Raw genomic sequence first — 27,253 nt, 5'->3', positions numbered from 1 at the left:
ATATTTAAGTCAACAGAATATGGGAGACAGTTGTGGTTATCTGGGGAGGAAAAGGGCAGCCGCATGCCTCACTTTGCAGAGGGCAGCCCTCTATTTCAGTGTCCAGTCCCAGTCCAGTTTAAAGATAACCCTACGAAGAGAGTCCAGGGACCCTGAAGGTGCCCACCAGCAGCTAGAAGTTGCTCACTAGCACTTCTTCTCGATGGCTGGGGTGACTCACGTGACCTGCAGAGGCCAGAGTGTAGCAGGGAGAGAAGCAGTGCCTCACAAGGGGCCCAGGCAAGAACCAGATGCCCAGGCCTTCAAATGCAGTACCTTTGGTTCACACAACAGGGGTGGCATTATCAGTATGGAGCCATGCCATTTGGCCTGTCAGAAGCTGTACGTCTCATATACTAAAGCTTCATGTTTAAATTATAGTACCTAGGTGACATCTTATTGTGTGGGCTCAATGTCTGTAGAAACATCCGACTTGCATGCCTACTGTACAAAGGTAAGAGTTGTATCCATTGCTGTGCCAATTTTTGCCTCTTGCCTTGCCCACCACTTGCATGTAGCCCTGGCGTAACCTTTTAGACCCTTGAACTGAAAAAAGGTTTCCCTGTTGTAGCTGCTCAGTGAGGATTGCCATTGCCCTCTACTTTCCTGGATTTCTGAGTCACTGTGGTAGTAGCATGACACTTCTTTTGGCCATCACATGGTAAGATGTTAACCACGAAGAAGCATGGCAAAGGTTTTCATATTTCCATGGCTAGATGGTGCAGACAGTACAGATACCTGGCTTCCCATGTGGTTTCTTTTTTTTAAAAATGATATTTATTAGAAGTTTCAAAAATTACAGAGAAAGAAAAAAGAAGAAAGCAACAACAACAAAAGAAAATTTTCAAAGCATATATAACAATACTTAAAAAAGGAAAAAAAGAAAAAAAACATAAAAATCAATACAACAATAACAATAAAAACCACAATATTCCATATCTTTATCTTTCATTAACTTGTTTCATCAACCTCCTCACACCTACCTTTTTGTATTCTAGTTTAGTTATTTATTTCAGCAAATTCTTTCCATCCTTCTCAATTTTTTTAAATAGTTTGTCTTAACAGTCTAACCTATTAATTAACTCAGCAAATCCTTTCCATCTTTCACTATATTCTGTCATTCAGTTTACCTTAGTTTATTTTAACCTTATCTTCCCAAAAATACCTTAAGACTTAAAACTTAATATTTATTTATACATAATTCCTTATAACATTTCTGCTAAAGCCAAATATTTTCATTCCAACATATTTCCTAATACTCATTAATTTTACACTAATTCCCAAAATAAATTTTTAAAAGTTTTCTTCCAATCTTCCTCCAGCGTCTCTTCTTCCTGGTCTCGGGTTATGTCAGTCCTTACTGTCCATTCCATCTAGTCCATCAACCTGGTAATCTTATATCCGAGGCTCTTAAATCTTTTCCATGTCCCTTCTGCAGGTCTTCTTCTTGTTTGTACTTGCACTTTACCTTGTCTTTTGTAGATCTCTTTCTTAATTTCTTTCCTTTCTCATTGAGGAGTAGGTCTCGGGGATGTTCCAACTCAAAAATATCTCCATCTCTCCTCAGCAGATCAGCCCATTCCCCATAGTCCCATTCCCCACAGTCAACAGTGTAGTCCAGAAAATATTTAAAAGCATGTTTCAAAGTCCCTCCAAACTTAAGGGGCCCCACAACTCCAGACCCCCCCGGCCCACTTCAAATTCAGCCTTCAACAACAATAGCTTATGCTCCTGTAGGGCCTCGGGCCTCTCTATTTGTGTTACTTGAAGTTCAACAGCAGCCTCCTCCATTATCTTCTGCGTTTGCACTTGCTCTATCAAAACAGATTCCTGAGTTGGCTCCTGGATGGTTTTTGTATACATATTCACTGTTTGTCCAAAGTTTCTGACTGCGACAGTCATCAAATCCATCTTCTCATGCATCTGCTCCAACAAAGTGCTTGTCTTGCAAAAAGCAAGCACCAAAACTTCTTCCAAACACATTTTTGTTCAAGGTCACAGTCTGGTCCCACGATCCTAATCTCCACAGCTGTAAAATCCCCAGAATGACTCCAGCAACAATTTAACAAGCTCCCTCTAGAGGAGGCAATTTCTATTTGTATCCATCTTTTAAAAGCAGATCCAACAAAAAAAAATTACTTTCATTTTTCAGATTTTTTGTTTCTTTTAAATGCAAAAGGCAACATTGGAATTAATTTGTTTCTCTTCTTCAACTAACTGTCAAAAGATGTTCCATTCACAGTCAATGAACTTCACCAAAAATCTCTGTCTCTGACACCCCGTTCCCAGGTTTGAGACGGTGGAAATTTATCTTTCTTTACTCTCTCTCCTGCAGGCTTGAACAGTCAAATTTTCCCTCTTTACTCCTGCTTCCAAGAGGGGTTTAGATGATCAAAACAGGAGGAATTTAAAACCTTTATGTACAACTTTCCAGACTTTGGCTTGCACGATTTTTGCTTCAGACTATTTACAAAAGCGGAAGGCGGACTTCCTGTTTAGGACCTTCCCACTGAGTGCCAAATTAAAGTGTTTCTTAGCCCAATTTTCCGTTCTACTCACGGGTACTTGTTTAGAGTCCAATTGTCCCCAGGAAAAAGTCAGCGCTCTCCGGCAATGGCTGTGCGGCTTCACTCCGTAAAAATAGCGGTTGATTCAAAACACCGCACCGCTCATCCCACGTCGCTTCAGGTCCCCGAAAAAGGGGTTTCCTTGCGTGTAGGGGGGGGCGCTCCTGGTGTCAGCCGAATCCCACGTTCCCAGGCTTCCTCCGCCTGGGATTTTTAAAGGGTCTCCACCTTCGCCGCGGCGGCAAGACCCAATTTTCGCGGAGCGGGTTCCTCTGGATCAGAGGAATTCCGCCATTGCCGATGGCACTAACCCGGAAGTCAGCTTCCCATGTGGTTTCAGTGCTGAGCATACAAGAGTCAAGCATGGGGGCTTGGAAGGCCCAGGTGTGATCCCTGGAATCACCAGGTAAGGCTGGGAAGTTCCCCTGCTAGAAACCCTGGACAGCCACTGCTGCCAGATAGAGTAGACAATGCTGAGCAAAATGGTCCATTGGCCTGACTCAGTTTAAGGCAGCTTCCTATGTTGAATGTGTGCATCTGGCCAATGTACCATGTATCCATGCAATTCAGGAAGACAGAGCCGAAAGACAATCCAGGAAAGAGGTACTCTGAATTGGCCCCAAGGAGCGATCCACCTTGGCCACAGCAATTTTGCTCCACTTTGCTAACACAGGGAGGAAAGCAGGAAAACGGAACAAAACAAATGTCAACTTTGTGGAAAAAGGAGAAGTAAAAGGCTTCACGTCCACTTTTGCCTAAGAGTGCACCATTCTGAGTGTCTGTTTTCGAGATCATAATTACTGGGAGAATGTTTGGGGCATGCCTGAACAGCTGGAGGCCTGTTACAGTTTTCTCCTCAATATAGCGAGAAAGCTGGGACTGCGACGCACGGAAAACTGGCAGCTCTATCCTAACCTCTTTAGAGACACTTAACTGATTTAGTTACACTATGCAGCAATTCACTGGAGACCCCCAGAGCAAACACAAGCTGTGCCATTCCCCAAAATAGAAACTGACAGATGCTTTTTGAAAGGACAGACTAGAAACAGGAAGAAGGAGAGAAGCAAGAAAGAGGCTTGAAAAGGAAGAGTGCAAGATTCCTGGTGGCAGCTCCACAGCTGAGAGGCATCACACTCACGATGCAGAGCTTGGGCAGCAGCCTACTGTTCCGTGGGGTTCAGCAAACCCGTAAGAAAGAAAGAAATCACCTTATTGCACTGCTGAATTTGTTACTTTTAGAAGAGACAAAATAATAAAAGGCATAATTCTAGCGCTACTGTTCTGTTCGGGGTTTCTTTGCAAGCCGGGGAAAGGTCAGGTTTTGAACATACAGCCGAAGCTTTCAAGTGTCCACACATTAAATGAGATTTACTGCCATTTCCTTCTCACTCCTCCTACCTATAGGATGTAATAATTTGAGCAGCTGTAAAAATAAGGGGGAAAGAGCAGCCTCCATACTGGGGAAGGGAAGGAACACATGCTAACGTGGGACTCTTGGATTCAAGGCTGATGCTGTTTTTTAAGGGAACAAAGAAGTGTTCAGAGTTTGGTTTATATAGTGGCCACTTACTAAGAGGCAAGACAGATGGAACAATTCAGTAGGTACCACAATGAGACTTTGTTTCCTTTCGATGTGTGATGTATGTTTACAGAAGACACCTTTCTCTTGCCTCTTTTCCGCAGTCACTCCCTTACTTTACCTATTTTATCAGTCGGTTTTAGACTGTGAGCCTGTGGGCGTGGATTTATATTTTAATTTTTTTATAGTGTGGTACTTAGTCATCTAAGGAGCTTTGTAAATAAAAATATGATGGCAGTGCTTATAGCAGGAAAACTCACAGTATCACAGTGAAGATCAGCAGCCCAAACCTGTTTAAGTTGGCTTGATCTTCCATGGTACCAACAGCCAATTTAACACTCTGTGCTAGGTAAATGGGGAACAGCCATAGAGCTTCCCATTGCTCATAATGAAAGTCTCTTCGTATAAGGCCAATTCATATATAGGTGGTGTGAGAGCTACCTCTGTGTGGCAGCTTCCCGCTTCACTCTGGCAATATAGGCAGAAAACATGAATGTGTGTGAAAAGATGAAGTACCGTATTTTTCGCTCCATAAGACAGACTTTTTCCCTCCTAAAAAGTAAGGGGAAATGTGTGTGCATCTTATGGAGCTAATGCAGGGGGGAGGCAGGTGGGAAAAGCCCCCAAGAGCCGCACAGAAGCTCTGTGCGACTCTTGCGGGCTTTCCCCCAGGACCGTGTCAGTCCCTTCTCCCTCCTCGTAGAAAAGCCCACAGGAGCCTCGCGCTTCTTAAAGGGTGCGCGGCACCTGCGGGCTTTTGCGGGAGGTGGGGAATACTCCCATAGCTTGTTGGGGCTGGGGAACCCAGGCTTCCCCTGCCAGCCCCGCCAAGCTCCTGAGCAGCTCTGGGGTAGCCCGTGAAGCCTCCGCAGGGCAGTGGGATAAAGGCTCCCCGCTGCCCTGCGGAGGCTTCGCGAGCTACCCCAGAAGCCAGAACAGCTAGAGAGAGCGCTGCGCAGCACTCCCTCTAGCTGTTTTCGCTTTTGCCTTAGTGGCGCAAAGCGGGGAGCCTTCATCCCGCTGCCCTGCGGAGGCTTCACGCGGCTCTGCCCCTTCCCCCACCTCCCGCAAAAGCCAGGGATAGCCGAGCACGTGGCTCTTGCGGGAGGAGGGGGAAGTGACAGAGCGAGACTCTCTCACTTCCCCCACCTCCCACAAAAGCCCCCAAGAGCCCCGCTCAGCGCTCCCTTTAAAGAGCCATGCAGAGTGGGCTGCCCTTCTCCCTCCTGGGGGAAAAGCCCCCAAGAGCCACACACACACTTCACGCGGCTTGTGAAAGGGAGCGCTGAGCAGAGCCTGGGATGCATACAGGCTCTGCTCAGAGCTCCCTTTAAATAATTTTTTTTCCTTGAATCCCCCCTCTAAAAACTAGGTGCGCCTTATGGTCAGGTGCACCTTATGGAGCGAAAAATACGGTAATCCCCAGGACTCAGCCCTAGTCTATTTGTCACCCTTGTCACATTGTCCTGCTAAAGATACTATCTCAGTAACAAGTTTGCTTCCCCCTCCCCTCCCCCAAAATTTTCTGCTCAGCTTCCCCCTACCCAAGTTTAACTAGTTAGATGCAGTCTTTTATAGCTGAAAACAGTGACATTTAGGTTTTTCTTGAAAATGTTGAACCAAAATTGAATTTGACATGTAATTTTGCCAGTGTCGAAGTGATAGCAGGTGATGATCATGTCCCAAAGCAACGTCTGAGGAACTGTGAGGAAGCAATATGTTCATCTTCAAGAAAGCACTAAGAACATAGATATTTACAAATAGTTCCCAGATGTAATCCTGCAAATGGGGGGTACATGCAAATGGGGGGAGAATGTTCTTCACTCCCAGAGAAATGAAACAGGAATCTGAGCCAAGATGTAGCCATCAATGGGAAGAAGACAGAAGTATGTGAAATCTAGCAAAACGGCCATGACTGTGAAACATTTCTTACTATGGTGCCCCATACCCTGAGTCCATGTTCAGTAAGGGTGGAGGGTCTCACTGCCTTGAAAAGCCAACATCTCCTCTGCTCCCAGTTTCAATTCCTGAGGAAAACACTGCCTAGTTACAACACCAGCCAGCACTTACTGGATTAAGCACAATCCTATAACAGTGTTGCCTGTGAAAGCCCCCCAATACAATACATTTGTTCCAGCTCATTGGACTGAAGACTGACATTGGGCTTTTATTAAACTATAGGTAAAGGTAAAGGTACCCCTGACCGTTAGGTCCAGTCGCGGACGACTCTGGGGTTGCGGTGCTCATCTTATTTTATAGGCCAAGGGAGCCAGCGTTTGTCCACAGACAGGCTGCTTCTGGCAAAACCAGAGCAGCACACAGAAATGCCATTTACCTACCTGCCGGAGCGGTACCTATTTATCCACTTGCACTCTGACGTGCTTTTGAACTGCTAGGTTGGCAGGAGCAGGGACCGAGCAACAGGAGCTCACCCCATCGCGGGGATTCAAACCACTGACCTTCTGATCGGCAAGCCCAAGAGGCTCTGTGGTTTAGACCACCGCGCCACCCGTGTCTTTATTAAACTATAGTACTCACCCAATAAAGTGACAAAACAGCTCAATAAGGTCAGGCTGGAACCTAGGAATAATCTACCATGGGACAGAAACATAAAACAAAGAGGGGGGGGACCACACTACTGGCTGTCTCCTTCAACTCCACTCCAACATATCATCAAGGATCTAAAGCCTGTCCTGGACAATGATATGTCATTCCTTACAAGTTTTGGGCATGAGGCATGGACTTATTTACACGCTGATCCATAAATAAAACAGGTAAATACTAGCAATGACAACAGCAAACAAACAAACCTATGAGAGAGAGTGGGAACAGAAGAATCAGACCCTGCAACAAATTAATTTGCCAACTCTGTCCCCATCTATACTTCAGCAGTGCTGATAAATGACCCAACATCTGCCCAGACATTAAAGGCTCATTCACTTGCACAGTCTCCAACAGGATAGAAATTAGCTTTCTATGTAGGACAAACAGCTTTGTCTCCATCTCCTGCTCCCACAAAAAAACCCCACACCCCTCACCCCGGGAGAAGACTCATGGATCATCTACACCAGTTCATTCAGCAGTGTCCTGTTGTTGAAATTAAATTGTGTCTTGCACCATGAGCATTACATTTGCTACATGGGGTCATCTACTGATCTAGGTACCCATCTCAGGACACTTATTCCAAGAGCAAGAGTCTATTCGAAGAATGGGCACTGTGTTCTTCTGTGCCACATGGAAAGAAGCAGAGGGCTTTGGCTGAGCTTGTGATTGACAGTGCTGAGCAGGAACTAAAAGTGACAGAAAAGAGGAGGAACAGAGAAGCCTCACTCATCGCCACACATCTCTTTTCTAGTGGCTTGCAGAATATGGCTGCTTCACATATATGGCCTCCATATCCTGTCCCTCACACAGCAAACTGGATCATGGCCATTTTTACATATGCTGTAGAGCAGCATATTGTGGCGAAGAAAAGTGGCTAAACAAGTCTGGAAATGATTAAATAACAAAGAACAATTTAATAGAAAATATAAAAAGCTGACATCAAAGCAGACGTAAAAGAGAAAATTCTTTAACAGCATGTGGATAAAAATAAATTAAGGAAACAAAAGGAATAGCTAGATGAAAATAGAAGCCAAGAACAAACTGAGGGCAGGGGAGTGGGGCTCATGTTAAATGCACGAGAAGGAAGAAAGCAAGAATCCAGTTAGATCAGTCAAGGGACTGTGCTGAGAAATTAATGACAGATCACAACATTTTCCCACTCGGGGATGATTTCATCACCAACAAGGGACCAACATTGGGTGTATTTCTTGGGCACAATGTATTTGCTGTTGGTTCGTTTTGCAAGGACTGCAACATTTAGAAAATAAGCCTAAATTTAAAATGCAGGTGTTCTGCAAGGGAAACAAGTGATTCTATCTCCAAGCAAATTCAGTGACAGTTATGGGTGCTTGGACACCCATAACTGGGTGGTCTAAGATGGCAGATTTGTGGTTCTATGTCTACTCCTAAAATGTTGCATTTGCTTGCAAAGTGTGGCTTGGCTTGGCTCACTTTTTGGAATCATCAGAAACCATTTCTTTTCAGGTATTTTCTGAGATGGAAGATTCCAGTCTGCTTCATCTGATCTGGCACACTATGCTCTATCTCAGGCATAGGCAAACTCCGGCCCTCCAGATGTTTGGGACTACAATTCCCATCATCCCTGAGCACTGGTCCTGTTAGCTAGGGATGATAGGAATTGTAGTCCCAAACATCTGGAGGGCCGGAGTTTGCCTATGCCTGCTCTATCTGCATGCACTGGGAGGACAGAGATTGATTCTGTGTTTTGAAGAAAGCAGATAGATGAGATCACTATCTTCCCAACTTTATCATTCTATGATGTTGCTGAATAAAGATTATCATTAATCCTGGAAAGGTTATAGATAATGTTTTAAAGTCCATAATTCACCAACCTAGCATGGCAAAGTATCGCATTTATTGCTAGATACTCTGTGGAGTATCAGACTGGGAACTGATTCTTCCTTCAGGCTTAAAGTGGATTTGATATGAGGGGTCCCTCACCACATCTCTCTTTGCTTTTATTTTTACCGTAAAGAAAGCATGGAGGCTCTTCCATCTCAGTCCTCATTGGGTTGGGGTTTTTTGGGGAGGGGGTTGCCCCCTTAAGTTTTTTCCCTAAATATTTGTTACATCTCTGCAAAGCTTTGGATTTCGACAATCATGTTGATCCTTCCCACTTGTATGTGATTGGTGCTGTTGTGGCGATGAAAACGTTGGTACTCAGAGGATGCATCTGTTCTTTGTATACAGTGCGATCACATCTTACATGCATCTTAACACAGATGCAGTTTTATGCTTTTGACTGCAGCCTCTGGGGGACAGACCTCTCAAGTGGGGAACCAGGGAGAAAGGCTCTCAAGGAATATCCGAGTGGAGTGGAGACCTCCTGATCTGTATTTGGAAGGTGGGAGAGAAGCAGTGCCCTGCAGTGAGCTTTAAGAGCTACCAAAGGGGGAAGAGAGAGGCAGTTTTCTAGGGCCCTGGCTGGACTGGAGGGCGGCAATCCCAGGGAGTCTGAGGTTCTGGCCTATACACGATTTTGCATGCATGCACTCTGCCCAGAACTTAACCCTTGCCTAAGATGCCATCTCATTCTCTAGGGTTGAACAGTTGCACCCTGTTGTGTTAAAAATTACTGGCACTGAACAATAGATTCTGAAACTCTTTCCTGAAAAAATCAAGAATTGTCTCAAGTAAATAAACACCTTGTACAACTCACTTTAGCCTTTCCCCTACCCATTCATAGCCACATACGTAAAAATGCTTCTGTTCCCTAGGTAAAGGTAAAGGTACCCCTGCCCGTATGGGCCAGTCTTGACAGACTCTGGGGTTGTGCGCCCATCTCACTTAAGAGGCCAGGGGCCAGCGCTGTCCGGAGACACTTCCGGGTCACGTGGCCAGCGTGACATCGCTGCTCTGGCGAGCCAGAGCCGCACACGGAAACGCCGTTTACCTTCCTGATGGTAAGCGGTCCCTATTTATCTACTTGCACCCGGAGGTGCTTTCGAACTGCTAGGTTGGCAGGCACTGGGACCGAGCAGCGGGAGCGCACCCCGCCGCAGGGATTCGAACCGCCGACCTTTCGATCGGCAAGTCCTAGGCGCTGAGGCTTTAACCCACAGCGCCACCTGCGTCCCTGCGCCACCTGCGTCCCTAAAACCACAAAAACCAAACACTTGTTATTGTTCTTATTAGGTGGACCTTTGAGGAATAGGAGGTGGAGAAAAACAGACCCTGCTGGTATCTTCAGAGTTTGGGGATATCACAGCGCTTGCAGCTCAGTGGGAAGAGAGGAGGAGAGAGAAGGCTCTGGAGATCTGACCTGACTTATCCTGGTTATGTAACTAGAATCTTGATTCTTTCTTTCTGTCTCAAGCTGCCAGGAATGAATATGTGGGGCAATGATTCTTTACGCTGGAGCAGGAAGCAATTCAAAATGAATGACTTGTTCTTGTAGGCTGTGATTGACATTATGTCCACACGTGCGTGTACATGTGATCAACTGAAATCATTGCAGGCACAGAATGCAAGCCATCAGGAATGTCTCTTGAATAAATCCCTTGACATGAGGGCTGCCATCCAATTAAATATATCTTAATTAATTGAATAAGTTTTGATGGATTAATTAATTTATTGAACTTGCATAAATCTGCACATGGATTCTGAAAATGAAAGAATTCTCTTTGGATTAAGGTGATGCGTGAATATGTCAGAGTATGAAAGACCCATACAAATGCCTCTCCTTAGATGGCACCCACCATTGGGGATTATATAGGTAAATTAAAAATAACATAAAAGGTTTATTCAAAATTAATAAATCTGGCCAATCAATCAACTAAGCCCTGCAACCCTGCTTAAAATGGGAGTTTGCAGAAAACAACAGCCCTCCTCTTGCGCAACTTGCATTCATTTCACACAAGATGTTTCCATATGGCATGCATATGTGTAGCAACCATTTTTATAGTTTACCTTTCATGAGGAAGGAAGGAAGGAAGAATGAAAAGCAAGAAAAATAAAAGCGCTTCTGTTTATTGCCACTTTGATCCTATTGCTAGGATTTTTCTGAAGGCACACAGTGGCGTTTGCCAGTGTACCTATAGCGACATGGCATGCTTAGCAAGTGGGCCACAACTATTCTACTATGCGTTCCAGCTATAATACCATTAGAAAGGCTACCAGCACATATTAGGGGCATAGAACTGAGTTTATGTTGATGGCTTTGTGGCATGTGAAATGCACTTGGAATATACGCAGCAGAGTGGTTGCAAGTTGCATGTTGCCCAAAAGTGTGTGTAACAAAATTCTGAAGCTGTTTTTCTTATTAGAAAAAGAAAAACTACTCTCTTGGGGCCCCCAAAAAAAATTAAAGGGAAAAAAAACTGGATGTACATTTCCACAATATAAGATAAAAAACAAATAAAATAAAACCTACATACATCAACAGTGTTTTGTGCTGTGTAGGCTCCTATGGGCCCCGCCTGCTAATCTGCTCCCTAAAATATCACTGGTTTGCTCATTTCTATATATGGGGTACCTACATTCTGCATGGACTTTTCAACAATTACTTTGATAAAGTGCATATTTTGTTATGTGCAAATGGCTTTACATACCTATTAGGTCGATAAATTACCATATAGCATATATTCAAGACAAAAAACAGTGACAAATTGTTGTTGACAAAGGACAGCTGGACATATAAAGGGCCCTATTACCTTTAGTAGCTTAGGGCCTCATCAAACCTAAATCCAGCCCTGGGTGCCATCCCATTTCCATTCCCTCCTTGCTGCTTAATAATAATTTTGTTATTTGTACCCTGCCTATCTGACTTCAGTTCTATGGCTCCCTACCACCCTGGCTGGGCTTCAGAAAGGTGTTGCAAATATGTACTTGGAATCCTGGGGCTGGGGAGAACAGCAGTGGGGAGCAACCTGCTCTCCCTACTGCCCCCCAAAAAGTGAGAAAATGACTGGAAAATCACCCCCTACCCCACCCCCCTGATGCTGACATTGCTTTTCAGCAAAGAAGTAAACTGTCAGGGTTTCCTTACACATGACTGCATGTAATGTGTAGTTTGGCTCTAACAGACTCAGCCTTAAAGGTGAGAGCTTTGCTGCCCACCCAGCACCACTTATCTGACAGAACATTAACTGGCTAACATAAATTGTATTAATCCATTTTGACTTCTGCTGCCCAATGGCCGAAATGATTTAGTTTCTAACTGTGGCTGCTGAATCAATAGCTGTTGACATTTGAGGCAGTTATGATTTACTCCCGTAGTTTTTTGGGGGTTTTTTTGTCCTCTATGCCCAGTAAATGGGTTGTGACAACTCCACTCTGATGATTGTTTAAATACATTTATTTTCCAAAATGACTAACATTCTACCAAACAGCCACTGGTGCAACATACCCGGGAACAGTAGCAAAATAAGCAGAGCAGTCTTCAAGGTCCACAGAAAAGCTGTGGGAACTGTTAGGCATAGAAGGAAAGCTTTCGAAAGCTCCAAAAACATTTAACAATAAAGTAAACAGATGTATAACACTTTGCCTTACTTGTAATTCCTTTCCCAGAACTTCACTGGTCTGGCGTATGATGTGAGAAAAATGACACTCCCGAGAAATGGACTCAGCGGAGTAGAAAAGATTGCAGTGGCCAGAGTCTGAAAGAAGAGCATTGCCGAATCTGAAAATTTCAAGTTAAGGTAACACAGATGAAGTCGCTGCCTTTTATGCTGTCCTTTGGGCACTTTCTGACCTATTTATCTTACTAACTTTCTCCCCAAAGAGACAGAAGCAAGGAAGTCTCACGGAAAAGATGAGAGTCGCCATCATTCAAACTTACCTGACTTAGTTGTGTGTCTATCATTTGTCCCCAGTGAATGTTATGCTATGGACAAGATTACTGACATTTATCCAAACTTTCAGTGTCCCTGGGCTTCGAATGCCAATTGGAAGAACGTTTTAGCTGAAGCTAAGCCCTTTTAGGTCTGACTGAGTTCAATGATAGAGCTCTAAATAGATGCATAACTGCCTCATTGAAATCAACAGTACTTTGAAGTGTTTTTCTTTTCTTTTTTTTACTTTGGCTACAGAGTCAGTGCGGTGCAGTGTTGGCGAGGTCCTGAGAGACCCGGGTTCAAATTCTCACTTGGCCATGAAGCTCCCTTGTGCCTAACCTCTCAGCCTAACCTACCTCAAACAGTTGTGGGAATTAAATGAGGAGAGGAAGAACCTTGAAATCTTTGTATTAAAAGATGGAATATAAATGCAATAAATAAAAAATAAATGAATAATAGATTGGGCTATTTGTCACTTGAATTAATTCAGGGTCCTGTATTGAAATGTGTCTAACATTTCTTCTTAATCTGTCATATATGAGCAACTTCTACTGTCATAAATAACTAATATGCTAATGATTTCTTTTTTTCATCCGTCTGTCTCAGCAGTTGGAAGGTTACATACAGTGCCTGCAGAGACTGATATGGGAGAGACATGTTTTGTTGGTAATTGAAGTAATAATCACATTTCAGCTTTTCTCCTAAGGCCTAATTAATCAAACGTTTGATGTTATCTGCCGTTTTAGTAAATACTTATCAAGTGTATATCTGCAACTCCTTAAATTTATTGAGAGGATGCTACATAATGATGTCTGTGCCTATTAGTGATTATGTGAGATGAGTTGCCCTCAGAGCCTCTCAAACCCAATGGAGAGGATATGGGGATGAAGGAAGTGTCAACAAAGTTCAGTTGCCATAATATTGTGGACTCGTGATTCATACTGGCTTGGAAGGACAGAAAGTCATCACTGTGGAGTACGTGCAAGGAGCAAGAAAGGTAGAGAAACCAAAGAAGAGGGGGCGAGGAAGCCTCCTAAAGACTACTTCAAAATCAAAAGCATTACAAAAATATCTATGCACACTCAAAGGCAATGGAGGCACTCAATCCATGCATATATTCCTCTATAATAAACAGGGAGAAAAAACGTAAGAGGTCTCATGCCAATAAGCAAATGGATGACCTTGGGGAAAAGAAGGCCTACACCAGGCATAGGCAAACTCGGCCCTCCAGATGTTTTGAGACTACAATTCCCATCATCCCTGACCACTGGCCCTGTTAGCTAGGGATGATGGGAGTTGTAGTCCCAAAACATCTGGAGGGCTGAGTTTGCCTATGCCTGGCCTACATCTTTAAGACCAGCAGGACCCCAGCAATAATCCAGCGAACAGACTTTCACGACTTCACCACAAAAATGTAACATTCATAATAATAACAACAACAATTATTGCTAATCTGATCTCTGTAGTTCAGTCACTTTCTCTATTCCCAATTAATGACATAGAGGCAGTGCCACTAGTAGGGCTTCCATTTCTGAAAATGTCGTATCAGAGTGACGAGATTAGCAGAGATTCCCAGAGAGTCTGGGAAAATCTAAGAGTCACTGTCCAATTTCCTTATCTGTCTGAGAGCCAACAATACATTTTAGCCATTCTTGCCTACATACTAGACTGCCTTCTGAAGCAAAACAGACTTTAAGTTACACACCTCACCGAAGAAGTAATAATGTCACAAGCAATAATGAAATACATTTCTCAACTCATTGCTTTTTCTTATTTTTATCCGTTTAATAATTTATATCCCACTTTTCAAAGTATTGTTCAAAGGATCTTTTTTAATATTGCATTTTCTCCCTGTGGGAATATCCATACTTTTTTTTTCAAAACTTTAACATAAAAAAAATATACTTTTCTTAATATAAATTGCCCAAGAACACCCTGCTTTCCTTAACCCTCTAAATGCAGAACAAAATAGCAGGTACACTAAAAAGGATATGAGGTATTGCAAAGAGCTGAGCAAATACATGGAACGAAGAGCCCCAAGCAATCTGCCAAGGAGCAATATAGGTCAGAATGAACTGCAACTTTTGCAGGAGGTCCCACAGCTGAAAGCAAAAGAGTCAGAAAAGTTATGACAGCGTATGTGAAAAGCACTTTTTTAAAAAAGAAAGAAAGAAAGCATTTTACCATATATATCCTATACAACACGCAATGTCCACGTACCTATATTACAATTATACTACCTCTTGGATTGTTGGTATTCAGTTCTTATAGAAAGTGAAGTGGAATTTTTATTTTAACACAATATTTACTCAATCAATCAATATTATTATTAATTACCTGCCCTTCACCCCAAGGTCTGAGAGCCGGTTACAGCATTAAACACAATATTAAAAACAATTTAAAACAACTTGCAATCATAAAAAGTTGGGTCCTGAAAACATACATCTCTGATGTCAAAAGCCAATGTAAAGTGGGACATCTTCAGCATTACCCATAAGCTATATAATGAAGGTGCCTTGTGCACCTCTGCTGGGAGTTTCACATCTTTGGGGCCAGCACAGAGAATGCCCTCCCCAGGGCTGCCACCTGCCCTCCAAGCCCCTGAGGGTGGAGGAACTACCAAGAGAGCCCCCTCTGCTGATCTCAGCACTCAAGAGGGTCTGTAGGCGATCTTTCAGGCATCGGGGACGTGAGTGGTCAGGATAGCCATATGGCACACAGAACACATCTACCAGATAAATCCACCAGATTTTTCTCTGTAGAAAAATGAGCTTTCTAGCCAAGATGTTGTTCCCCATCACAAATGTGGGAAGGGGAAGGGGAAGAGAAGAAGAAGAAGAAGAAGAAGAAGAAGAAGAAGAAGAGGAGGAGGAGGAGGAGGAGGAGGAGGAGGAGGAGGAGGAGGAGGAGGAGAATTTTCCTAAAATAAAACGAAGATATATAAATAGAATGGCTAAATGTGTGAGAGACTTCTTTGTGTTCCATGCTCCATAACCAGACATTATAATGCTGTGAGTTATGACATCAGGGCATGGTTCCAGATGAAGTACATCTTTCAGAGGCAAAGGGAGAAACACATCCAGTCGATTGTCTTTTTCAGTGGGGTGATTCACGCAGCCATTTTTGAAGATTACTTTCAGTTATGGTGGTTTTTGCTTTGACTGCCAAGACCAAGGGTCTCCAACATAGCACTTATGTGCCTACAGAGGCCTTCCCTGGCACCCACATGGCCCTCTCTTCAAAGTTCAGATTAAAAAAAACCATTATATTGTAGTCAATAGACTAGGTTGTGGTATATGAGTGGCTGGCGTGTGTATGGTGTCCCTGACCTCCTCTGGTTTGCAAAAGGTAAAGGTAAAGGGACCCCTGACCATTAGGTCCAGTTTTGACCAACTCTGGGGTTGCAGCGCTCATCTCGCTTTATTGGCCGAGGGAGCCAGCGTACAGCTTCCGGGTCATGCAGTCAGCATGACTAAGCCACTTCTGGTGAACCAGAGCAGCGCACGGAAACGCCGTTTACCTTCCCGCCTGAGCAGTACCTATTTATCTACTTGCACTTTTACCTGCTTTCGAACTGCTAGGTTGGCAGGAGCAGGGACCGAACAACAGGAGCTCACCCCGTCATGGGGATTCAAACATCCGACCTTCTGATCGGCAAGCCCTAGGCTCTGTGGTTTAACCCACAGTGCAACCCGGGTCCCCTAGTTTGCAAAGACACCCCCCCCAAAAAAGGAATGTGACCCTTCACTCAGAGTAAATGAAGATGCAGTTCTACCATACACTCCACTCCCACAGTTGCACGCTGCCTTGACTTATTTTTTATTAGGTTTTTTTTCCTTTTTCAAAATGGTCTGATAAATCTGGAAGTCTGGCTGAATACTGACGACTGCTTCACTGTGCCTGTCCATCCAGACTAACCAATGAAAAAGTCATCAAACATTGAAAGTAATTTTGTGCACAATCCCGTTCTATCCCTTTCTATTCCCATCCCTTGCTTTTTCACAAAACTCTACATTCGGAGCAGAGCACACAAAATCACCAAGTCAGCTAGGCTCTTTGAGCAAACTGCAACTATGCAAAGTGTGTGAATCATGAAAATTCAGAAGCATTATGTGAATCTGCCCAATTTGCAAAACTTGTTATCTGCTGCAGTATTTGAGCTTTGTAATCACAGAGCTTGGGGTGCTTTAATGCCGCATTTGAGACCCCCAGATTCATAGCCCTGTTATAACCACATAACTGTCGGTTACCTATTTTGAAACATCTTACTGCTTCCACTGTTGAATTGGAATTATAATACTTTTCTTTTATGTGCATCCAATTAGAGATAATACTTTGCCCATTTGCAGACTAATTTGTGTTTATCTCCCTTAATGTGCATTGCTCATGAATGTTTTGAGCAATCTTTCTGCATCTTTGGAGAAAATTGGCAGAGCTGGGGGACTTACATGTTGCCAATGATAAAGATTTCCTCATTGAAGTGCAATTTCTTTTCTACAAATCTAACTTCCCATTAACACTGAAAGTCATTTATGACTTGTGTACATCTTAGCTTCTGTTTATGCTTTCACCTATTTTTCTATACAGAATGTCATTCAAGTGAATCTTGTCTCTGAACTTAAAATCTTTATAACTCTTCCCCTTAATTTGTTTCAATTCTGCTATCAGTAAATAGTTGTATCCAGCAGTAACCTTCCATTCATGGAGAGCTCTTTAATCCTCTGGAGACTAATAATAATAATAATAATAATTTATTATTTATACCCCGCCCATCTGGCTGGGCCTCCCCAGCCACTCTGGGCGGCTTCCAAAAGAATATTAAAATACTGTGATACATCAAACATAAAAAACATCCCTAAACAGGGCTGCCTTCAGATGCCTTCTAAAAGTCTGGTAGTTGTTGTTCTCTTTGACATCTGGTGGGAGGGCGTTCCACAGGGAGGGCGCCACTACCGAGAAGGCCCTCTGCCTGGTTCCCTGTAACTTGGCTTCTCACAGCGAGGGAACCGCCAGAAGGCCCTCGGTGCTGGACCTCAGTGTCCGGGCAGAACGATGGAGGTGGAGATGCTCCTTCAGGTATCCTGGACTGAGGCCGTTTAGGGCTTTAAAGGTCAGCACCAACACTTTGAATTGTGCTCGGAAACGTACTGGGAGCCAATGTAGGTCATTCAAGACCGGTGTTATATGGTCTCGGCGGCCGCTCCCTGTCACCAGTCTGGCTGCTGCGTTCTGGATTAGTTGTATTTTCCGGGTCACCTTCAAAGGTAGCCCCACGTAGAGCGCATTGCAGTAGTCCAAGCGGGAGATAACCAGAGCATGCACCACTCTGGCGAGGCAGTCCGCAGGCAGATAGGGTCTCAGCCTGCATACCAGATGGAGCTGGTACACAGCTGCCCTGGACACGGATTTAACCTGTGCCTCCATGGACAGCTGTGAGTCCAAAATGACTCCCAGGCTGCGCACCTGGTCCTTCAGGGGCACAGTTACCCCATTCAGGACCAGGGAATCCTCCACACCTGCCCGCCTCCTGTCCCCCAGAAACAGTACTTCTGTCTTGTCAGGATTCAATCTCAATCTGTTAGCCGCCATCCATCTTCCAACCGCCTTCCGCCAACCGACTTTCATGAAGGAAAGGGGGAAAGTGATTTCCACCCATTTTCCCTCCTCTTCTCAGCCCCCTATGTCCCGCCCCCATTTGATCCAGCCTCCAGAGGCCTGGAGGAACTTCCAGAATAGTATGGGAGGTGTTGCAAGGAACTGCAGGAAAAAGGGGGCAATTTTTTAAAATGGCCTTCCTCCCCATACCATTCATAAAAGGCTCAGTTGTATCAAAGAGCTTTCCATAAATGAAGAACAGTCCATTTTTCTTGCAGATGAGGAAGTTTCATTACAACCTCAAGGAGAAGCCCAGCAGGTGGTCTTGTGCTGAGCAGATTAAGTTGACAGATTCATTTTGTAACGTTTTTCATAAGAAATTTTGACAGGTTTTGACCTTAATCGGAGCCAAGCACACATATTGCCAAAGGACAAGGGTTCAACTGAACATATAAAACATTTCAGATTGAGATATCAAAGACCTTTTCAACAAATGTTTTGGATTTCAGGTGATTATGTTGCTTATCAGAATAAAAAGGCCAGTGGATTTCTGTCCTATCACTGAACATATCTTTACAACACTGGGTTGTTGTATGATGAAATAATCCAAGTGGAACTTATCAGACTCTCTATGTGTATTCAAGAGACACCACTCACCAGGCAAGATAGATTATTGCAGTTTGTGAAGTGTGAGTTGTAGGGCTTAATTCTTTTGGACAACTTGGTTCCACTTTTGTTATCTGTCTGTAGGGGGATGTGAACACCAGCAATTTCCCATGGCAAACTTAAAGTTCACCAGTCTCTAATAAACAACCATTGCAATCATGCAAAGTAGTGGCATAAAGGGTATTTCCAGAGAAGAAACAGTGGGCGCAGGGAATCTGCTGTTGGCATTCATCCGTCTCAAGGGAAAATGGGGTGAAAAATCTGGGATGAAGTCAAACTGCTGTGCGAGCAACACTGAAGTAACTTTCCTGGGGTGCAGGCCTGGGCATTGGGCACGGAGAACCTGGGCTGCCCAGATAACAAGACCTACCCTCTCGCCCTCACTGATGTGGTCCAAAGGAAAGCAGAGCCTCCCAGTAAATAACTAACGGGCAATTATCCTCCACTATTTCAATCAGTCTCAGTTCCCTACATATCGTATGGCTATTTCTAATCCTGGATCACAGCCAAAATGCATCATCCACGCACAGCCCTCCCAATACCTTTATGCACCATTTTAATTTTGGTTCTGGGGGCAGGGCTCCCAACCAATTTACTGAACTGGATGTTCCAGTATGCGGTAGCACATCCAAAAGCAGCTACAAGGAGCTAATAGGGGGAGGAAAGTGGCTGTGGAAAGCAATGCCCTGTGAGCAGTGAGGTTGATTTGCATCCTCACTGGACTGCATTAATTACATACATTGGTCACCAATGTGGCGCTTGCAGGTGTTCAGAAGTCTGCAGAGGTCCTTCCTTGGGGCCCACAGGTGCCCACTGCCTTCTCTTGCTCAAATTAGGCTTGAAAGCAGCTTTATTTTGTAGTCAATAGAAGCCTATTTAAGCCTAATTGCAATGGGGATTGGGGGGGGGCTCTCCCCTCCCCAGCTGTGACCCGCTCACACAGTAAATGCCCCATACACTGTAATTAGGCTTACTTCCATTGGCTACAAAGCTTTATTTCAAGCCTAATTACAGCAGTGGGACAATTTGGGGCGTGGGGGGCAGTCACAGATGAGGAGGAAGGGATACCCCTTCCCTTGCCACCTGTGACCCCCGTCACCATTGCAAAGCACGTTACTGAGGACAGATGAAGAAAGTGTCATCTAACCTGGAATAACAAAGCTGGAGATGTTGTCTACTGTGGGTTTATTTCATTTCCTTTAGTGGAAAAATGGACATGCTTCTTCAACCGTGGCTTCACACGGATTTTTTTTTCTACTGAAATGATTATACAGACTTACAACACTTAGGAAAAAGCCTTGCTGCTCAGACATGGGAAAAATCACACCTTCAGAGAATAATAAGTTCCTGGCTGTCACTTCCAGAGTTATTTCTACATAGCCAAAGGTGGTGGCAGCAAAAATGTGCTTTCTATCTTTCAAAAATAGTTGTCAACATTATGGTGATTGAACAGTGCATTGATTGAAGCTGTCAGATCCTTTTCTTGCTGAAGCAGAATGGACCATAGAGATTTGGGAAAGATACAGATACAGTGCCTGACGCCATCTGAGCAGGGACCTGACAGATAGGCTTTTCATAGGAATAAAGTTACCCCAAATTAATTTTTTTAAAGGCCAGCCCACAACATTTCAGAGATTCTTGGGGATTTAGATCCATGTGATGAAATAATAACCTGCAAAATGTAATAATTAATCTTCAAAACCCAGCAATCCTATAAGTATTTCATTTACAGAGTCACTGCAAATCTCTAATTACCAGCTCAATGAGATTGTACTTTTCACTCATTGTCTCAGCATGCCTCTGAATGAAACAATTTCAGCACGCCTACTCCACACATGCTATTTCCATTTTATTCACTTGTTTCCCAAGATATTGCTACCATGGTCAACTTCTCAATAGTTAATGGGTATAGATCTATAGATATATAAAACATTTGCCCCAAATAAACTCATATAAACTTTTAGGGAAGTTCTAAACCTCTAAGACTAATCAAGATCTGCCTCTCAAAAATATGTTTAATTGGCCCCTAGCCTGTAGCATTTCTTCAATAAACCTGTAATATATGTACTTGTGATTTTAGTACAGGCAACCCCCAAATTATGTGAGAGTTATGTTCCAAGGCACCAAGTGTTTAAGTGAAATCCTGTATATTTGAAACACCATTGAAAAAGCCTACAAACCCTCCTCCCTCACCCTGTCACTTTTTGTGACTTTTTGTGACTTTTGGGGTCATTTCCGGGTTTGGCACAAGTCATGGTTTGTTTCTTTCCAAACAAACCATCAGTAAGACAAGAAACAGCCTTGGTTACCTCTTGTGGTTTGTTTGGAGAATAACAAACAAGGAGCACAGGTTCAGATATTCCAGCCTGGTTTGTTTCCTGGTGGTGTAGCAGCAGCAGCAGCAGCAGCATGAGCTGGAACTTCCATTTTGTTTCTTTTAGACTATGCTTTAATGTGACATGTTAACTATGTTTTTCAGGTGTTATTGTACGATACAGTTAGTAAAGGTAAAGGGACCCCTGACCATTAGGTCCAGTCGTGGCTGACTCTGGGGTTGCGGCACTCATCTCGCTTTATTGGCTGAGGGAGCCGGCGTACAGCTTCCGGGTCATGTGGCCAGCATGACTAAGCCGCTTTTGGCGAACCAGAGCAGCGCACGGATATGCCGTTTACCTTCCCTCTGAAGTGGTACCTATTTACCTACTTGCACTTTGATGTGCTTTTGAACTGCTAGGTTGGCAGGAGCAGGGACCGAGCAATGGGAGCTCACCCCGTTGTGGGGATTTGAACCGCCAACCTTCTGATCAGCAAGTCCAAGGCTCTGTGGTTTAACCCACAGCGCCACCTGCGTCCCTTACGATACAGTTAGACACATGTTATTTGTTATGGATTTTTGTTTCTTTTTCTTAAACACTCAAAATTGTGACAGAGCTTTAAGTAATAATTCACTTGCCTTATTAAACACAATGGACATCATGAAGAAATTCAACAAGAAGTTATCGGAGTTACCATAGTAGTCAAACTGGAAGAAGATGACAGTAAAGCTTAATGTAACAAACTGGTGAATGGGATTACAAAATGAAGACCGCAATAGCTTCATTCCCGCAATTGTAATCAGAAAGATATCACAGCTGCAAGAGGGGAAAGAAAGAAAAGAAAGAAAAAAATCAGGAAAGTAAAGCTTCAATAGAACAACTTATTAGGATGGTTTCTGTTTCGTTTAACTAATCACTATACGAAGGTGACTATTTATGTCTGGCAGTAGTACCATTTTTTAATTGACTTTATTGAATCAAAACACAATGACATGGCTCTTCAAAGTTCTGGTACAACTTTAATCTGGACTGGTCCTGTATTAAAAGACAGGAGGTGACATTCAACATAATAGGGTCATAGAACTGTAGAATTTGAAGGAACCTGAGGGTCATCTAATCCAACTCCCTGCAAAGCAGGAATCTCAACTAAAGAATCCATATGGATAGACACCTAACTTCTGCTTTAAAACCTCCAATGAAGAAGTGTCCACCACCTTCAAAGGAAGTCCATTCTAGCTGTTACTGTCAAATAGTTCTTCCTGATGTTTAGTCATAATCTCCTTTCTTGTATCTGGAAACCATTGGTTTGGGTCCTACCATCAGGAGCAGGAGAAAATAAGCTTGTTCTATCTTCCATGAGATGGCCCTTTAGATATCTGAAGATGGCTATCATCTCTCAGCCTTCTCTTGGCTAAACATACCCAATTCCCTCAACCATTCATCATAAGGCTTGGTTTCCAGAACCCTGATCATCTTGGTTGCCCTCCTCTGCGCATGTTCCAGCTTGTCAACATCCTTCTTAAATTGTAGTGCCCAGAACTGGACACTATACTCCAGGTGTGGTCTAAGCAAGCAGAATAAAGGTACCCCCGCCCGTACGGGCCAGTCATGTCCGACTCTAGGGTTGTGCGCCCATCTCATTTAAGAGGCCGGGGGCCAGCACTGTCCGGAGACACTTCTGGGTCACGTGGCCAGCATGACGAAGCTGCTCTGGTGAGCCAGCACCAGCGCAGCACACGGAAACGCCGTTTACCTTCCCGCTATAAAGCGGTACCTATTTATCTACTTGCACTTAGGGGTGCTTTTGAACTGCTAGGTGGGCAGGAGCTGGTACCGAAAGACGGGAGCTCACCCCGCCGTGGGGATTTGAACCGCCAACCTTCTGATCGGCAAGTCCAAGGCTCTGTGGTTTTACCCACAGCACCACCCGCGTCCCTAAGCAAGCAGAATAGAGTGGCACTATTACTTCCCTTGATCTGGATACTATACTTCTGTTGATGCAGCCTAGAATAGCATTAGTTAGCTATTCATTCATTCATTCATTCATTCATTCTGCTGCTGCATCACACTGTTGATTCATGTTCAGCTTGTGGTCTACTAAGACCCCTAGATCCTTTTTACATGTACTACTGTCCTCCATCTTATATTTGTGCAGCTGGTTCTTCATGACTAAATGTAAAATCCTGCATTTGTCCCTACTGAAATTCATTTTCTTAGACTGGGCTCCAGTTCTCCAATCTGTTAAGGTCATCTTGTATCCTGATTCTGCCTTCAGTAGCATTTGCTCCCCATCCCAGTTTGGTGTCATCTGCAAATGTGATGAGCATCCCCTCAATTCCTTCATCCAAGTCATTTATAAAGATGTTGAACGACAACGGGCCCAGGACAGAACCCTGCAGCACCTCACTTTTCACTTTTTTCCAGGATGACGAGGAACCATTAGTGAGCACTCTTTGGGTTTGTCTGGCATGACTTGTCTTTGAGAAACCCATACTGGGTCTTAGTAATCACAGACCAAATGTTTTATTATCTGTTCTATGACCTTTCCTAGTATTGACATCAAGCTGACTGACTGGCTGGTAGTTACCTGGGTCTTCTTCCCACCCCCCTTTTGAAGATTGGGACAACATCTGCCCACTTCCAGTCTGCAGGAAGCTCCTCTGTTCTCCAAGAATTCTCACAGATAATAGACAGAGGCGCTGAGATAACATCGGCAATTTCCTTGACCAGACTTCATCATGTGACCGGACTTTCACTTGCATGATGTGACTTCCCATTCTTCTTCTCCCTCCCTGGGTGCCCCCCAAATCTGCTTGAGGGTTGAGGAATGTCCCAAAGCAGAGTTTGGGGGCACATGAAAGGACTACAAGGGAAAGGAGGAGAGTAGAAAGTGCAGCACAATGGGCTGCATTAAGCAGGATACGCAGATTCAAATTTCTGCTCTGCCTTTTAGCCCACTGGATGATTTTGGGCCAGTCACTATTTCCCAGCTCAACCACACAAGTCTACTGAAAGAATTAAGATGAAATGGTATAACACAACTTCCCCTGAATCCTTTGGAACAAATTTCAAATAAATAACGATTTAAAAGGCTGGTGTCCTTATCTAGTATATATATAACATATCTGAAAGATGTACCCATGAATTAAACTGATTTCCCTGCTGAAAGCACAGCGTTATATGTTTTCAGAGATCATTAATCTTTATAACAGTTTTGGTGTCAACATACTGTTAAGTACTAGAAAATTAGACCATAAAGAAAGATAGTTGGCAAACTTCCCAGAATTCTTGCTTCTTTTAGCAGGCATTGTGCTTTTAGTAGGCATTGTGCTCTTTGTTTTACACCTTTATTTGTACATTGATCCATTTTTGCTGTGGAAAATAATGGAAGAGGGTCACAAACCTCTTGCACAAATGGGCCAGGGAACTACCATTTGGGGTAGCAGAAAACAGGGGTTCATTGTGAAGGGGGTTGCCCTTCCTTGACTTTCATATAAGATTGCAAATGTGAACCTTCTCACTGTTCAGTTTTAGTTACCGTATTTTTCGCTCTATAAGACGCACCAGACCACAAGACGCACATAGTTTTTGGAGGAGGAAAACAAGAAAAAAAAGATTCTGAATCTCAGAAGCCAGAACAGCAAGAGGGATCGCTGTGCAGTGAAAGCAGCAATCCCTCTTGCTGTTCTGGCTTCTGGGATAGCTGTGCAGCCTGCATTCGCTCCATAAGACGCACACACATTTTCCCTTACCTTTTAGGAGGGAAAAGGTGAGTCTTATAGAGCAAAAAATATGGTATTTTTACCTCAGTGAACCAAGCAATTTCCTTTTGTAATAGAAGCTTGCCTGACCCATTCCCAAAGGGATGTACTAGGACTTTCAGGGCACCTTTCACCCATGGAAAGAAACTACTGTATGGGTTGACTACTGAAATCAGCCAAGTGGGAATTTTGTCACCTCACAGAAGGGATGGTAAAGCAGTGATGGGGAACTTGAGGTCCCCCAAAAGTTATTGGGCTACAACTCCCATAAGCACCAGCCACACTGCTAATGGTGAGGGAGGGCAGGAGTTGGAGTCCAGCAGCATCTAGAGGGCCACAGGTTTCCCCATTCCTGAGATAAGTTATTGATGCAAATCTTGAACTCATTGTTTCATAAAGGAATTGTGATGCTGCCACTATCTTCAAATTAAATGAAAACAAGCCACAAGGTTTCAGAATGTCTTCTCCAATGAGCGACATGCGCCAGTATTTTCAAGACCTTGATACATGTTGTGCTCTGGTCGTTCATTTGGGATTTTCAGCCTGGATGGATTTCGGTGGATATGAATCTAAAAGGCACTTATTCTTTGCTCCATGTCCCTTCAAGCAGATCTTTAGGTTCGCTAGAGATAAGGCTACTCCAAACAATCAACTAAATGTTGCTATGTGAATGAAATGTCAGAAACTCTTTCGGAGGCTGTCAGTGCTTCTTCTCTCACCCGTACTTTCAGTTTTGAAAGCAACACAGATAAGACGAGTTCTGAACTCATTGGCAGGCATGCTCCAACGTGATGAGAGCGCTTGCTGGGTTTGGCATCCCTGGAGAAGAATGAAGTCCAAGAAGGAAGGGCAAGGAGAAGAGCAAATGCTATCCTCCAGCCACATATGGCAGCCCACCAGGTTCAGGCTCATGCTGCCTGCATGGCCAGGGTTAGTGCAAGACATTTTTCCGCCTGAAGCAGAGCTCCTATGGCCCCATGTGTGTGGGGATAGACAAATCTCTGAGGCCACCTTACTCAGCACACCTCATTCTGAGGAAAAGCACTTCCAAGGAAGAGGCCCCACTGGACAGTCCCACTTCCAGCAAAGGAGCACTCCTACAACTCTAAACAGTGGTGAGTTAGTGGGGTGAGGGCACATAAATCCATCGCCTTTCCTGCCGCACCATCTGATGCAAAGGTCTCAATGTGGCCAATGGGTAGGCCAACCTGGAGGGAGAGACAGGAGAGACATCAAGCGCCTCTCCAGTTACAAATAATGGCTGCTATAGGTGACAGCAGTTTAGGAGAGGCAGGTCACAAGTTGTGGAAGCCTGAATGGTAGACCAGATGCATAAATGATATTGTCCAGCTCTTAATTCTACAAATAATGTATCACAACATTTAAGTAACTTACTGTGGAGTCAGCCTCTTGTATTTGCTGATTGAGAAGGCGTCGTTGGTGAGGGCATTCAGTATTATTGCCGGATACAAGATGTACTTTTCAAAACACTGAAGCCACACATAGAGTCTTTCAAACCACATTAAATGGGCAGCACCTGAAAATTTCAAAACAAAATGATGTTCTGTCAAAACTCTTGCCGTGCATAACAGGGTATAGCTCATCTGTCTCACACATGGCATTAGCTGATTTATTCATTTATCACATGGAATGTGAATGCCAAAATTGGCTCTGATGGGGGGGGTTGATCTCTCATCAAAATCCGAAATGTGCTAGGATACCAAAGTGAAATGCCAAAGGGGCATTGGATTCATATGAGCAACTAGAAGTTGATTAAGTGTTGGATCCCTGGTCAGTATTGCATATGTAATTAGATCAGAGCTCTATAAGAATGCAGATTTAACAGCAGTTCCAGAAGCAACAGAAAATTGCAGAAGAAAACTAGTCTTAAGTAAGGGGATGCACAAGCCATATGTGAATAGCAGTGCAAAAACATCAGAGAAGGCAGGTCAATAGCAATAGCAGTTGGGAAGCAGGCAGGAAACCCAACACATCTTAAACTGGGGTGACTATTTCAAATCAGAGAGTCAAATTCTTGTTCAAAGATACATTGGTTGCAGGTAGTTTTCTTCTTCTAGTATTTAACATGTTATCTTCTGAACTGAGCCAGGTAACCCTTAGCTTGAAACACATTTGGTTTCCAACCTGGGCACAAATCATAGCTTAGATAATATTGTTGGCTTTGGAAGAATTCTTGGGGGGGGGGGGAGAAAGTTGAATCTTGTGCCATATAAGAATAAAGTATTTGGTGGAGTGCACCACAATCCTTGTCTGCTAGTATGAAAACATTCTGTAATAAACTGTAACAAACTAAAAATTGTTCAGTACATTT

General features: G+C 43.7%; 1 protein-coding gene across 1 annotated transcript in view; it reads right to left on the bottom strand.

The window, feature by feature from the left end:
* Positions 1 to 27,253, bottom strand: part of PCNX2 (pecanex 2) — a 119,308-nt gene that overhangs the window by 31,680 nt on the left and 60,375 nt on the right. Inside the window, exons 20-23 of the mRNA XM_079971845.1 lie at positions 26,317 to 26,458; positions 21,799 to 21,976; positions 14,578 to 14,686; positions 12,301 to 12,430 (exon numbers count right to left, since the gene is read on the bottom strand). Of these exons, the coding sequence (XP_079827971.1) occupies positions 12,301 to 12,430; positions 14,578 to 14,686; positions 21,799 to 21,976; positions 26,317 to 26,458 (559 nt within the window). The remainder of the gene's footprint in view (positions 1 to 12,300; positions 12,431 to 14,577; positions 14,687 to 21,798; positions 21,977 to 26,316; positions 26,459 to 27,253) is intronic.

The sequence above is a fragment of the Podarcis cretensis genome (genome assembly GCF_951804945.1).
Source record: "Podarcis cretensis genome assembly, chromosome: 3".
Lineage (NCBI taxonomy): Eukaryota > Metazoa > Chordata > Lepidosauria > Squamata > Lacertidae > Podarcis > Podarcis cretensis.
Note: the sequence above shows the minus strand (reverse complement) of the source record. Positions and strands in the feature narration are given on the sequence as shown.